The following is a 16,014-nucleotide window of genomic DNA, read 5'->3' as shown; positions in this document are numbered from 1 at the left end:
AGAAGGTGAAGCGTGATCACTCGTGAAGGAAGAGGCAGCAAAACTGCCTAGATTAACAGGATTTGCTTATCACACAGCAGAGTGCAGACCCATGGGTCTCATTGCCACGGGATGCTGTAGGTGCTAAATGTCTCCTGGGGAGTCTGGACAAGCACTTGAATGAGAAAATTCACTGAAAGTTACTTAATGGACAAAAATTACATCCAGTTCAGGAGGTGGTCTGAGCTACGCCTAGTAAGATGCAGAGGATTAGAGAAGGATTACATGTGCTCGCTCAGTTCCTCCTCTTCCTCAGGCACCCAATGATGCTGCTGTTGGAAACAGCTGCTGGGCTCGACAGGCTCTCGGTCTGACGCAGTTCTTATCTTCTTACATCCCAGGCTGTTCGTGTGCCTGAGCCCTAAGGATCAGCTCTGATCTGGTGGATGTATTTCATTCTGTTAGCACGACCGATCACCGGGGAGCCACGATGCCTCTTAAGGAAAATGTTCTCTTTGTAGACATTTTAGCTGGTAATATATTTGAAAACAAATCTGCAAGTCCACGTTGATTTCTTGCTGCTCTCCGAAGGACATCCAAATCACCCTTGCAACTGCAAAGCAGCCTGTTTGCTGAGCTAAAACTCCAGTGGGTATTTTGATAGCCCGTTCCATTTCAGCATCTAAACCGCAGATTCGAGGAATAAGTGTTTTGGCAACTAAAATCAGGTAAAATGGTCTCCCTCACTGCATTCAGCACCAGCTATATAACATGATGTTACAGAGCTTAAACAACTAAATTGTCCTCTGTTGTGGGAGTGATAAATATGAGCCTGAAGCTTGCAGTGGCTGGGAACAAACAATCATGAAGCCAGATTAGGTGGATGGTCACATTTCCCGTATTTCACAACAGATTTCTCTCTTTTTTTTTTTTTTTTTTTAAAATAACAATACAGAGACAAACTTACGGTGGGAGAGTCCGATCCAGAGGTAGCATCTTTTATTAATATTGCATGAGATGCAGCTTTCCCCAACTGCCACAACTTGGAGAAGTCAAGAAGGTGATGGCCATACTGACATATAACCCCAGCCCAGCCATAAACCAGCTGCCTCAGTACCCCGAGGTAATGACTGGGTAGTTCTGCCGCCATTCCTCCCAGGACTTCGATAAATACTACTGCCCAAACACCCTTGTTCATACTGACCGAGGTGGGTCTATGGGAACCATCAAGCTTCACCTTTGGGCTGCAGCAAGGGCCTGCCATTAGCGAGCAAGTCATTGTTAATGCAAGATCATCTCTTTTAGATGAAGGTGGGATGGGATGAGGTGTCATCACAGCAGTGTGAGTGATGCATTTGTTACAAGATGCTGCTTGGTACCTGAATAACAATACAAATGACTACAGCAGTGCTGCTTTGCTGTTTGTGAAAGCAGTTCGTGTGTCCAGCAGCAGGGAAATGTCAGAATCTCTCACAGCAGGGAGAGATCACACTCACTGTCTGATATAGTGATTTTAATAAAGACAGACACAGATCTTTATTTCTATCTTCTAAAGCCCACTATGTTATGCCAGGCTGCATTACCCCGTGTGTCAATGTCAGGCTGATAGCATTAAATTGCCAGGAAAGTGCCATACTAGCCGGTGAAAAAGGTATTGCATTAATAGAGCTGGTGTGTTGGGATAACAGGCTGGATGGCTTTGCTTTGGAGGAGCTGTCGTTATCTGTGCTGCAGTGGTGGCTGTAAGCTCTGACTGAAGCTGGGGACCCATTAGAGCAGATACTACACCAGCACGTGGGGAGACGGTCTCCTGCATGAAGGGGATATGTCTAGACAGGCAAGCTGGGACACAGGATCCAGGTAAAATCCTTGGGATTACCAAGGATTGGTAATTATCCACGGAGGATCATGTGTTTCCTCGAGTGACAACATTGTCCTGACCTCTCCCACCCCCCCCCAAGTCACTGCCCTGACCTTTGTTGTCGTGCCAGATCCGCACTTTGCAGAGATCTCCCAGGCTCAGCATGTCCGAGAAGTTGAATTCGTCCATCTGGTTCCTCTCAAACTTGTTAGACTTGTTGGACTCCTTCAGAGCCAGGGTCCCGCTGTCCCCATTCTCCCCAAACAGGATTAAGAACACGTTGGCGTCGGTGCCTGCTCCTGGAGAGAGAGAGCAAGGCACATCGTCACAAGCTAGCCTGCCGCGTAGGGCTGACACCCAGCCTCCAATTCCATGGAAATGGAGGCAGCAAAGGCAGGCTGGAAGAGGCTGCAGTGACGATCAGGTTTCTCTGGGCACAGCCAACAAATTTCAGTGAAATTGTGCAGGGTCCTGCAAAGAGGACACCCCATGGTAGCTAACAAGCCAGCCCTTCCAGTCCGTCCCCCAAATACAGCTGGAACGCTTCGCCCTTGCATTCGAGGTATGGTGACCGTGGTGATAGCAGTACTAAAAGGAAGCAAGAGTATCTGCTCCGGATGGAGCACTGTGCATCGTGTCGCTTTGCAGAGGATGTCAGTGTCGTCATTCCCATTTGGGAAGCAACGTGACTTACCCAGCAACATCCAGCAATCTATGGAAGAGCATTAAAGAACATACTTTAACTTTTCTAGCTATAGTCAAAGTATTAGTACACATTGTCCTGGGCTTCCCACTGGGCCACAGTCTCTTTTCCACACTGTGGTCTCCTTCTGCAGTCCCACAACCTCCTCCAAGCTGTCCTGTGGCACCCAGGACACTTTAGCTGGGGTCTGTCTCGTGCTGCTCTCCCTGTGTTGTACGGCACAGGGATTTGAAAGAAAAGTGCAGATCATCAACCAAACCACTCTGGCATCTTGTGGCTCATTTCCCCCTCCCATAAGTCTTCTTTCTATAATCCTGTTTCTCAAAATATTGCCACGCTGCGTTAATAGAAAAAGTCCTAGTTTCTTGTACAACAGTTTGCCCCAGCAACTCCCACCTCTTCTTATGTATATGTTAGGAAAAGAGTAATTTCTAAGATGATCTTTATTACCTGATACTGAATTTCATATGCCCATGACTGCCCATATTTTGCTGCAGAAATTTTCCTGACTTTTGGAGAGCTTAAGGCCAAACCATCACCTGCAGTGCCCTTACGAACGTTTTAGCTGAAGGTGTTACAACGATTTTACCTGGCACTATTTATAATTTGACCAAAATTATTGCTTTTTTTTTTTTTTTTGATGCCATAATAAAAAAGCAGATTCATAGGAAGAAATTTGATTCCGTGTGGGCAGACATTCATTGCTGTGTCAGAACCAAAGCCTTTGAATTGTGGAAAATGAAAATGAGATCATCAAACCCAAATCTGTCTTACAAAGAAAGTCAGCATCTGCTGCCCTCGGTTAGATAGCCCAGCTTTGAAAACTCTAACCGCCTGCCAAGCCATTTCTTACACAAGAGGATCGTAAATCCACTTTGGACCACACCGACAGTATTTCCCACAGCTCCATTCACAACACAATGCAGGGACAAAGTCGGGGGGACAGAAAACTTTCCGAGAAAGCTACCACTTCTTCGGGATAATTATTTGAATACAGAAATTAGGAAGAAATCACAACTCTTCTATAAGGAGGACTGAAAAAGACATTAAAAGAAGGAAAAAAAGAGGAGAAAAAGAGTCGAACAGAGAAAAGGCAAAGCAATATTTGGTGTCCACTTGAAAAAATTGCCTATGTTAAATTGGGGCTAATTTTCAGCAGTTCCCTGGGAAGGACTTAAGAAGGAAGAGAAAGCATCAGGGATTCAGGCAGTTTATCTGGCAGTACCTTTTATGACCCTAAAGCTTGCTGAGGTGAGGAACAAAGCAAACTAAAGTCCATTTCCTTACAAGGAGCAGGCTCCCAATTAATGCAAGGTCTCAAAAAGCACAGAACCAACTGTTTCTTAGCAAAACCTTCCCCGCAGGAAGAAGCCTCATGCCGTGACATTTCCCTCACAAGCAATTAGCAGGAGATGGGCAAGAAAAGAACAGGAATCGCTGAATCAATGTACATTTCACCTATTTGGGTCTCTCTCTGATATTTTTGTTGTGGTTGTTAATTCCAGGAAACTGTCAGGCACATTTAGGAACTGTAACAGATTTGATAAATGAAGAGATGAGGGTGCTGTGGTTGCACAGGCCTTAACTGGCAATGAGTGCAATAGTTCATGGGTCGATACCGGGGTCTGCAGCACTGAACTTTGTCATCGACACCCTAAAAAATGACAGAGTGCATCCTGAGCAGATTTCCGGATGACATTAAATTTGGGGGAGTGACTGACATGCTGAAGGGCAGAATTTCAACCCAGGTGGGCCTTAAGAAACTCGAGGTCTGGGCAAGCAGAAATCCCATGAAGTTCAGCAAGGAGAAATGCAAAGTTCTGCGTCTGGGGTGGAATAAACCCTGCACACGTACGTGCTGGGGAGTTGAAGAAGACCCAGAGGTTATAGCAGTAACATTCATATTCAGGTTGAATCTAAGCTAACAGCAAGTTCTCAGTTTTCAATGCAAACTGCATATTGGGCTACATCAGGAGGATCATGGCCAGCAGCTGAAGGGAAGATCTTATCTCCTTTGCTCAGCACTGAGAAGCCCACACTTAGACCATGCTGCCAGTTTGAATCCCTGGGTCATGTCAAGACACTGAGGAAGGCTCAGCAGATGGTTGCCAAGATGGACAGGAGCTGGGGCACATGACCGTGAGGAAAGGCCAAGGGAGATGAGCTGGGGCAGGTGAACAAGGGGCCCTGTGATCACATGGAGGGAAGGTGGTAACGATGACAGGGTCATGTGCTGTGGAGTTGTCAGACCATGCCCCAGGGAGCCACAAATTGCTGGGGACGTTCAGGTTGGGCATCAGGAAAAAAAAAATTCTTAGGAAAATGGTACAGATCTGGATCAGGTGCCTGGGGAGGTGGAAGTGGTACCACCATCCCTGGAGGTGTCAAACGCTTGGCTGGGCAGAGCCTTGACTGATCTGACCTAGTGCTGGCAACGGTCCTTTGAGCAGGAAGATGGATGAAATAACCTCCAGAAGCTCTTTCCAACCAAAATGTCTATGATTTTATGATTCTTATTGAGCAGCTGCATCATTTTTAAACAAACTGTGGGCTTGAGTCACAGCCTTCTGAAGCCAGCCTTCTGAATGTCCTTCTTTTGACTTAACAGAGACTTGGATAAGGCACTAGGAAATGACACCAACTGCCTTAAATTATGTAATTTGTAGGCTGTAGCTGAGCTGACAACATACTAATTAATCTTATAACAGCAGAGATAAAAACCTCCTGCTTCATTAATGCTTGGAAAATGAGAAAGCAGTATTTATTCTTTCTCCATCTTTATTGCATTACCATGTATACGATGCCTGCATGTAGAATACAGAAAGTCTACGTAAATCAAAATTAACAGGCGAGGACATTTTTATGCCACAGAAAGAGCCATCAGGTGATCCGGCTCTACTGCAGCTGTGTCTGTGGGTCATACCTTGAAGAAAATGAGCTCGTGAGTTACTTCTCTTATAAGATCAAAAGTAAAACAAGATGTTGGTTTTAACCAAAGTTTCCCCATCTGACTTGGGACGTGTCTGCCGTAATAACCCCTTTTCCCCTTATCTGTGTGTACTCTGAGAGCTGCCTTCTGAGGTACTTCTGATGGCCTATGGATTTGACCTTTGAAAGAGAGGAGGTTTGACCTTTCCCTGATGCAAACTCTGTATGTTACACGATCATCCAACTGAATGACTTCTGGAAAGCCAAACTGTAACTCAAAGGTTTCTTTGAGGAAAAAATAAAACAGGACTGTTGTTAAATATGTGTGTATGGTGGGGAGGAAATGGCTGATGCTTTCTTGTTCGCTGCAGGACATTTTCTGTGGGATTCGTTTTCCCTAACTTTAACCATCTAGCCTAACTTAATTGTGCTGGCTCTGTCTGAATCTGATGAAGAGAGAGTGACAGAGACCCTCCAGAGGATGATCCAGACCACTGATTAAGACTCCTCTCCCCTGTGAATTGACCAGAGACAGTCTAGACTAGAAGAAACTAAGACCAGAAGTGTAATTTTTTGGAGAGCGACAAATAGGTGAGCTGAATTTTCTTTTTTTTTCAGTGTGCCTCTGATGCACTGGAAAGTTGAAAGCTATTGCAGAGAAAAACTTTATACCTAGAAATAAACACGTCTGATTCTATTCATTGTGGAGCATTGCCGTCCCTAGACAATGTCAGTGTGGCAGGAGATGATATAACATGTTTAAACTAACCATCAAGGATAAAATGTCTTTCTTCCTGAATTGGTCCAACCAGGAGTAATTGTGGAATACATAACGATCAAAGAGGGGAGATAGTGCATGACTTGTACCCTCTTTAGATAAGCTGGATAAAGTTCAGCATTATGTCAGTGCGCTGTGTGATCTAATCATAAACAGACTCTCTGAAACCTCTCTGTAATCTGCTCTTTCCTACTGGTTGTCGCTGTTCATAATGAAATAAAAAGTTTTATCATTAATACCCATCATCCTTCGTTCAATAGGAAGGGCAGATCTGTCTGCTGTTGCTGTCATCTTCTATTCTCCTCCTGCTTCTATTATTTCCATCGCCTTTGTGAGTTAGGGCTGGATTTCACAAAAAGGTCACAGAAAGATCTATCATTATACTAGATGGATTGCCAGATACATAAACAAATCTTCCTCTCTCTCTTTTGTTTTTTATATTTCACTACATGTTTTTCAGTCAAGCAGCAGACAGAGCAGATAAATAAAAAATGGTGAGGTGGCACGAAGACACTCTGCCAGGGGGATTTTGATATTCTCAGATCAAACCTCACAAGCTGCATAAATTACCACTGGTAAATCCAGGGAAAAAAAAAAAAAAAAAGAAAAAAGAAAGAGAGGTAGAGATCAGGAGGTGGTTATGTGCACTGGTGTGGCAGAATCCCCTTTGAGGGTCAATCTTTCAAACAAGGTGTCTGCAAGATAACGTCTAACTTGCCCCATTTTGGCACGAGGCAGCTTGTATGTGGTTGCAGCTTTCATTCAGCAGCCTGACAGAAGTTCTCATGAAAAGAGGCAGTGATCCCAGGAAATGCCATAGAAATCCCATTTCTTGGCTTTTGAAGATCTGCAGCTTTCTTTATACTCTGTTCCACCTCTTCTATCTGGTGTGCATTTAGGGATGGTTTTTCACGGCCTGAGATAAATGGTCTCAAAACACTTTGAAAAGGAGGGTGAATTATTGCTCCTCTCTTTGGCCAAAGTCGATAGTGCTGACTGAAAACCTGGAGCCCACCAGCTTTGACCGTAGCCTTTTTTCCATCCTACGTGGATGGACCTGACCTGACCAAAAACAAAAAAGGGGGTTCCTGACCATTGTAACATGGTCTGGCGATAGCTTTTGTTAAGGTGTCTTCAGAGGAAGCGGCGAGCAGTCAAATCAAGGCTTTGTGTCTAAATATTTTATGCCCAGGGCTCAGATCGGGATGAATCCCACAGCATAACAGTCATGATGAACAGCCAGCCAAAATGGAGGTGTTCCAGCATAGTAGGGCTAAATTATGCTTTTTTAAATCTAATTTCAAATTAAACAAAATCAAACTTCATACTAGAAAAGTCATAAAATATCCACCATGGACTTGCCTCCAATATCACTGGTTTTAACCTGAAGAGTGTATGTCGTGTCCTCCATCATCTGCTCATCATTTATCACAGCTGGCATCTCACACACAAGACTTCCCTTGGCATTTTTCAGCTTTGACAGCCATTCACCATAGGTAAATGTGGCCACTTCTTGATTAGTCAGGTTCTTCAGGACGATCTGTGAAGAGCCAAAATAAGGGAAAAAACTTCAGCTAAACTTCAACTGCCATTTGAACGAGGGCAAAGATCAAACCTATAAAGTGCAGTGTGGTAGGACATGGGTAGAGCTCGGTCATAGCTTCAAACCTGTACTGAGCTCTTCTGGGCTGAATGGAACTCTCTGCTATGGACAATATTTGCTGTGGTGACTTGTCCTGAGAAATGGTCTTCATAATATTGGACCTTTTCATGCATGGGGTAAAGAATAGGAAGAAATTTGCTCCTCTGACATAAGTTACGGACAAAGCTCATCTCTAAGAGAGTCAGACCTTTCCTGGAAGCCAGTATGGAATTAAATCTAAAGAAGAAGTAACAGAGAGTTATTGAAAACCTCACTACCTCTCCTTGAAGTACACAGTATCTTTCTTTTGCCCGCCTCCTCTGTGCAAACACGCAGCAATCATTGTAGAGATGTGCAAACCGACCCCAAGCAAGTTAAAGCAATGCACAAGATAAAATTAGGCCAGCAAAACTTAATGCTTCACACTCTTCTCCCTCTGGGAAAAGGTGACAGAACAAACAGTATGCAACAGATATTAGTCACACTGTCTAATGTGTCACGGGAAGGAGCTCAGATGCTGTGGTGATAAGAACAGAATAGGAACCTGTTTAGAACAAGCCAGTGAGTTACTCCGACAAACACCTAATAAAACACCCACCTTTATGTGTCCTGTTGAATGTGGGCTCAGTGGGCCACCAGTTTACTGCGAGAAAGGCATGACACATGCCTACAGCAAAAACCTAGCAGTAAATTCCCACTAAATGGGGGGAGTTGGAGGGAAGGGAGGAGACAGGGCTGCAAATTATCATTTTTGTTACCATCTAACAGAAACAGAGACCATACCCAAGTGAAGGAGTGCATCAAGAAACAGTGTCTTGCAAGGCACGTCTCTGCAAAGGCCATGGAAACATGAGCCCAGATGCGCCAGAGAAGTGTGACATGATATTAGGAAGAAACAAATCATGGAGTCATGGAAAATGTTAAATTAAAAGGGACACCTGGAGGTGTCTAGTCCCACCTCCTGCTCCAAGCAGGCCTAACTGCAAGGCCATGTCCAACTGAGTTTTGAAAATCTTCAAGGGCGGAGTTTCCCTCCATCCTAGGGCTGCATCAGTCTCATTGGGAAGATATTTTTTCCTTATATCCGATCAGGATTTTCCTTTTCCTTGCTGCGACTTGTGTCCATTGCCCCATTCCCTTTCACTGTTCACCTCTGAGAAGAGACTGGATCGATGGTCTCTCTAACCTCCCTTTAAGCAGCAGAAGACTGCAATTAGATTCCCCCTTAGCCTTTTCTTCTCAAGGCTTAAAAACTCCATTTACCTTAGCCTTTCCTAGTATGCCATATGCTTCAGCCCCTTGACTATCTTAGTGACCTTCCGCTGCACTCTCATATATCAGTCTAAGAAACTTATAAAACTTATCTTGAGATAAAATGTGCTCAAATTCTGTCCTCAAACTCATGTGTCCCAGTCCATGCACTTCTGTTGACCCCAACCAAGCTTTGCCGGAGCCTTTAGCAGTTCAAAAGAAGAACATTGCTCCAGGTTATAAGAAATGATTTTAAAGAGGCCAGTAGCTACACCGAGTCTGAAGCAGTAGCCGTGCTATTTGTGCATTGTACTGTTCCTTGGGTAGGACACTCATCTGGGGTTTTCTTTCTGCCTGATGCTAAACAGGGATCTGTAACACAGCACCTTCATCCCAGAGGTACAGGACATTTTTGGGCTGTTGAGGCTGTCCCACTTTTCTAAAAAGCTGCTTATTCACAGCCGGTGACACTATTACTTTGTGGTCAGGAAATTGCTCTGTGAGTCAAGAGATGTTGAATCAAATCCTTGCTTTGAACCAAGCAGAAATCAGGTCTCCACCACCCCAGCTGGTGCCCTCTCTGCTGGGGTACAGACCAGAAGGAAGTCTCCTCTCTCAAGGATGTGTGAATGATGTCTACATCCTCTTAGGAGTCCAACCTAGAAACTTTTCTCTGGCTTAAATTCGCAAATTTGAATCACGAGTAATCTCGGGTTGACTGAAAATGCCTTTTTTTCCCCCCCTTGGTGCATAAACACTTTGCTGGAAAAGGTTCAGCCAGCTCTACCTCTGCCCTGCTTGGACATGACAGCGACACTGTTAGTAGCAAAATGTCCTGAGCAAAGCTTGCAGGGAAATGTCAGGAAAGCAGCGGGGGTTAGAAGCAGATTAGAGCTGCCAGCTGGAGTGCACTCGCAGACAGAGAGATCAGACCTCTCACAAATAACCAGCCCATGCCCAACGCTCCAGATGCTGTCTGGGAAAAACTGTCTGGCTCCTAAAAGCGCCGGAGCAAAATGCCCTCTCTTTCCATCCCCAGCCCCTCACCCAGGGTGGGTGAGTTCATCCCTATGCAGCTTCATGTAAGCAGTTAGCACAGACAGAGCGAGCAGCCTCTGCTATCTCGTTCTGGGATGGTGCTCCAGATAGGAGCAGACAGGAGCAAGAGATTCATTTTACGAGCTTCGTTTGCTCAGGGGGAGATCACAGCAAGGGACATGGAGGCAGCAGGAAACCTGTGGCAGGCTGATTGCTCAGTCACAACGTGGGCACGTTGCCTACCTTGCCTAGCGTGAACCGCCTAAACATCGGGCATCCAGCCCAAGCACATCGTGTTGGCCCTCCCTATGGTCCGTGGTCAGAGCTGGGTATCACCAGGGAAGCAACGCATCCCACCCAAGCTGGGGGCAGGTAAACTGCCATTCAAGGCATCTCTCCCTCTCTCAGATCGCTCGCTCTGCTGACTACAGAGGAGGCCTAAATAGTTTGGTAGAAGCGGTGAAAGCTAAACGCAACTTTTTCAGTGACTTAGATAGCACAAAATGAATCCCACCCTACAAGGAGATGTTTGTGGTTGTTGCACACATACAGGATGATGCAGGATTTTGGTTTGGATCATGAGGGTCAAGAAAGTCATCTCAGGGAGCCAAGCTGAGGCTATTTTTATTTTCTGTCTGTTCCTCTCAGAAAAATTAGCTACCGCTTGGCAATGAGACTGCTGCTTTACATTGCATCTAAACTGTTTTTTAGGATACCTAGAACTCGCTGCGGACATCCTGCGTGCTTTTAAGCTCAAACGTTATCACTAATTATGCATAGGTTTTAACTGGGCTGTAGAACACCTATAGAAATGAAAAGGAAGCGGGAACGGTACATATGAATAAAATGTTGATAATTTGCCTTGTAGCTGAGCAAATATCGTAGCTGACAGGAACTTTAAACCAGCAACTTGAAATTAATTGTGCACTTGTATGCTGTAACAGAAAGGTTTGACGTGTCTGATCATTTGATTTACCTCAACCCAGCCTTCTCCCAGCTGCAGTGTAAAACAAGCTCCGCAGGGGCTCACACCCCACTAACACCAGAATACAGAGGTCCTGGATTTCATCTTTAAAGACTCAACCACACGTTTTTGTGGTTCTGTTGCAAGTCATTTGTCTTCGCTTAAAAACAGGGTCCTCTGACTGTAAAACAAAAAGCCTTTGCTCTGTTGCAAAGAACAACAGTCAGCTTCAGCTATAATGAATTGTCTCAAATTCTCTTAATCTCTTTTATATAAAGGAAAAAGAAGTGAATAAAGAACCAAGTCCCACATTCAGGATTATTTGTGACGTTTGAATGCAATGCAATTAGTGCTTCATTAAGACAGCTTCTTATCTGCCTGGCTTTGACAGCACAAAGTAACATTAAAATTCTGAGGGAAGCAACTCTGCAGAATTCAAGTGTCTTACAATTCCTGCTATTTCACTCAGAGAGCTCTCATCCCTTCTTATTTCTAGCTTTTCAACTTCATATCTAAGACACTGGGCAGCAGGTGAAATCATCACGTGGACTGAGGAACTGGCTATCCCAGGAGGAGGTTTCCAAAGCATGCATTTAGGTAAGTTTCCTAATTAGAAGTCACAAATTTTTTACGCTGAGGATGGTGAAGCACCGGCACAGGTTGCCCAGAGAGGTGGTGGATGCCCCATCCCTGGAAACATTCCAGGTCAGGTTGGACGGGGCTCTGAGCGACCTGATCTAGTTGAAGATGTCCCTGCTCGTTGCAGGGGGGTGGGACTAGATGGCCTTTAGAGGTCCCTTCCGACCCAAACCATTCTGTGATTCTATGATTCTATTCTCTGATTTTTCAGAAACACAGAGCAGTGTCCTGGTAGCTTGACATGGAAGAACATGAGATTCAGCATTAGGTCAGAGGAAAACATCCAAACTCTGTCTCTCTCCCAGCAGTGGTGAGATCAGAAAGTGTTGCTCAGCTTTACAGAGTTTTTGGTATGTTTTTCTGTGCATAGCAATAATCAATAATATTCATTCTGGCCCAACACATCACTAATCAAATTTTGTTCCCTCTAGAGGATTAAGTATCAGCGTTTAAATCTTATTGCCACTTTTGGTGCAGTTTGAATCTTTGGCACCAAGTTCACTATTTTGCTGAGATTCTGAATGAAATTTCGATGTATTTTATCTAGACAGAAAGAAAAAAAAAAAAGACTACTTCCCTGCTTGTAAATTGAATCTTTTGGCTGTGTACAACATCATTGATAATTCATGCATTATAATTGGTATTTATGCACTTCTATTTCTGGTAAACTAAAAGCAGTATAAATTATGACCAGAAACATTTTACAAAAAGACCAAAGAGAATTAAAAAGATCATTTATTGTTATTTTAATAGAACAAGAAAACTGAGAATATCCTGTAGATAAATGGAGCAACAAATGGTTATTTATGGGGTTGATGGCTTAATCTAGCTTCTCATTTCACTGTGCTAGTTAGCACTAACTGTGAACCATCTGTCTGAGAGTTTAGCACTACCCCCACAAGTATTTCATTATGCAGTTTTAATATGCACTTCTGACAGAAATGGAAATGGGCTCAGATCAGTTTTCATGTCACACCAGGCTACATAAGTTTTCAAGGCTGGAATACAAATCAGAGAACACAAATCCTTCCTCCCCTCTTCCAGAGCACTCCTGTCCTCACTCGCTGCCTGGGAATGCAAATGCTGTTTTTCCCTTGCAGGGAAGGTGGGAAAGAAAACTAATAAATAAAGTTCTCTGCATATCACTGGAGCTAGAAGGTCCTCCACGCTCTTTTTCTCTAAGAAAAATAGAAACTATGGCTACAATTTTTAAAAGCTTCTAAAATCCTGGTCTCGAAGAGTTGCATGCTTGGTCTGCCTGTTGCTTCGGTAGAGCTATAAGAGGGCCATAATCCCGTCGGATGGGTCCACATGAGAGTCCTTTTTGCCTACCTCTCTGGGAAAGCCTTGCTTTGGGTGGGACAGTCCAGCAGGCTGGCCGACTGGACAGAGTTGGCAACAGGAACATGTGAAGGTGCTACCTGCCACTAAAGACGCCTTTGAGCTATTGCTAATTCACAACTGCAAGATCTGGAATGTCCCTGGATGAATAAGCTTTATTTGATTTCATTTTATATGAATATGATTTATAAAACTCGGGAAGGTATCGGGGAACTGGCAAAGGGAGTTTGACCAAGATAACTGAATCAAATCAGAAAGCAGATTGAGTTATTCCTTAGGCACAGAGAGAAAAATTGCGTGTCTGTGGCATATATTCAGGAGATATATGCTGGAGGTCTAATGCTTTGGAAAGCTGCACAAGAATTGCTGAGAAAAAACTTAGCAGTGACAAGGCTCAAGTACAAAAAGATACTGCACCACAGAAATGCTTTTTAGACCATGCTAACGGAGGTGGAGAGCGCTTCACTTCACTGGAAACTGGTGGCCACCTAGGACCAGTGTTTAGGGGAAAACGAAGGACAGCTTCAGACTAGTTGAAAAGGATAAAGGACCCCCCCAAAAAAATCCTGCACTATTCTTTCTGACCATGGGTTAAGCTATTGAGTCTTAACCTATTCTCATAAAAAAGTCAAGATATAGAAATCCAGCAGGATATCTACTCCAGAAAAAGCACGCTAAATAAACATGGCAGAGATGTGTTCCTCCCTTAATGACATCTGGTGGTGTGGAATCAGCACATCACTCCATCTCTATCTTAGAAATATAATTATAGGGACCCATAACAAGCAAACTACTTTTTACTGCCCAAATATAAGTGACGTTTACATGGGGCTGGTGGTTTGGTAGAAAATATAAAGGCAAGCACTGTCCTTTTTTGTGAGATAGGACACCAGGGAAAAATACAATCAACAGAAGCGGTGGGAACCGTTTTGCATGCTGTATTCAAAATGCAAGAATATTTAAGAATATTTAAGAATATTTCCCACACCTTACTTATATGAAGAAGAAAAGAAAGAAATCTGCCTGCGTGCTGGCGGAAGAAGGGAAGGGGAGAGATGTGATGCTTCACCTGAAAGGATGGATTATTTGGAAATGTCCCACCCAGCCCAGGCCCACGCTAGCTGTCCCTGCCTGGCAGAGGGTGATCCACTCTCCCATGGGGTCAGAGCATGGCAGGGGTCTGCAGGAGCTGAGGGTGCATCCCGGGGACCAGAAAGTTTTGCAGGTGCCCTGGTGGCAAGCCAAGGCTCTTTTGCAGGGAGGGAGAGCAAGATCTAACAGCGGAGACTGTGGTAAAGCTTTACAGCACAGCTTTTGCCCTTGCTCTCTTCTTTTTTGACTCGATTCCTGCAGGAAAAAAACATGAGAAACTAAATGGAAAAATGGAAATGAATGAAAGCGAGTCACTCGCTGCCTTTCTTCTCTTTCTCAGGGCTGAGAGGCTTCAGCACAAGCAGGTTGCGGAGAGACGCGATGTGAAGTGCATTACCCTTTCCAGGAACCAGTGCGGGCGAGTCCCCTTCCCATCCGTCCGGACCCTCATCTTCCGGAGGGGTGCGATATCGGCAATCTCCATAATGAAACTGTCCTCTTGGCCTCGCTCAAACCTGGAGGGATTGAAAGGTCGAGGAGGTTTCCCGCTGCTTTACAGCATCGTTGTGTCTTGATCCCCTGTCCGTGCTGCAACTCGCACCTTGCCAACAGCCTCAAATTAAAAGTTTATGAATGCACTTTATTGGACTCGAGCTTTTCTGTCCTGCAATCACTAGCTACTGTGTTTTTGGCAAGACACCTCACTGCAGATTTGACAGGGATTCCTCCTCCCCTGGAAAATCAAGCCCATACGAGGCACCTGGAGTCGTTCCAGGCAGCCTGTAGCATACGTTGTCACTCTGTTTGTAACCAGAACAATAGAGACTCACAGTCGGGTTTCTGCACATCGCCTTCCTCCTGGCATCTGCCCACGTGCCTGCCCTTAGCCCATCCCAGCTAGAAGGCAAAGCAATTTCGCTTAATCTTCTTTCCCTAAGGCGCAGCACACAACTTTGCATTTGCTGCGGTGATAGACAGTTGCTGCAGCCCGGCTAAATACGGCAACCTGATTGCAAGTCGGAGCCCAACGCCTAAGTTCAGTAAGCGCAGGCAACTTGCGTTAGAGAGGAGCCCAAACTGACTGTCCCGCACTCCCCTCCTGAATTTGGGGAATTTGGATTTGTCTTTGGTAAGAACCAGGGTGGGTTTGTGTAACATTGCATGAAAGATCTTAACCTATGCTTGGCTGCTGTATATAGGCACAAGGATGTGTAGGAACTGCTCATCCATAGCAATCAGCAGAAAGCAGGAAAAAGGGAAAAAGAGCTAACATATGCTTCTTGAAGAAGATATTACACTGGCTAGGACTGCTGCTACCTTACCTCCCTCTTAGCATCAATGATGCTCGGAAAAAAGCCTTGCTGCAGTGAAAGTGCTGCCTCAGGCTCAATATTACTCTGTTAGAGCAAGTGTATCTTCTAGGTTTGCCCCCAAAATACTCTGGCAGACCTGCTGTGGGCTTGGAGATGGAAATCCAACCCTTGCTAAGTAGAAGGGCAGCCAAATCCAGGGGGTCTACCGGGACTACTCTGCTGTTGAGGTTCCTCCTTCGTGCAAACTTCTCCTTGTGAGCAAGTTACCCGAGTTTGCTGAGACGTTTGGAGAGAGCTCTGCAAACTGTGGGCACTACCATAATACAGGCAATCCATAATGATGATATCTTGTTCCTGGCAATGTACTCAGCCTCCTACAGCTGTGCAGTGCCAGGATATGGAGAAAAAAACATTTCTTTAGCAACCTCTGCTCAGATTACACCCTGCAGCATGAATGTGATTATCCTCACACCATTATCTGAGCC

General features: G+C 44.7%; 1 protein-coding gene across 1 annotated transcript in view; it reads right to left on the bottom strand.

Annotated features, from left to right (window-relative positions):
• Window positions 1-16,014, bottom strand: part of LOC143172921 (lipoxygenase homology domain-containing protein 1-like) — a 148,831-nt gene that overhangs the window by 16,465 nt on the left and 116,352 nt on the right. The window contains exons 34-36 of the mRNA XM_076362807.1: window positions 14,614-14,731; window positions 7,612-7,789; window positions 1,954-2,139 (exon numbers count right to left, since the gene is read on the bottom strand). Of these exons, the coding sequence (XP_076218922.1) occupies window positions 1,954-2,139; window positions 7,612-7,789; window positions 14,614-14,731 (482 nt within the window). The remainder of the gene's footprint in view (window positions 1-1,953; window positions 2,140-7,611; window positions 7,790-14,613; window positions 14,732-16,014) is intronic.

Source organism: Aptenodytes patagonicus, chromosome Z (genome assembly GCF_965638725.1).
Source record: "Aptenodytes patagonicus chromosome Z, bAptPat1.pri.cur, whole genome shotgun sequence".
NCBI classification, from domain to species: Eukaryota; Metazoa; Chordata; class Aves; order Sphenisciformes; family Spheniscidae; genus Aptenodytes; species Aptenodytes patagonicus.
This window is presented reverse-complemented; position numbering and strand designations above follow the sequence as displayed.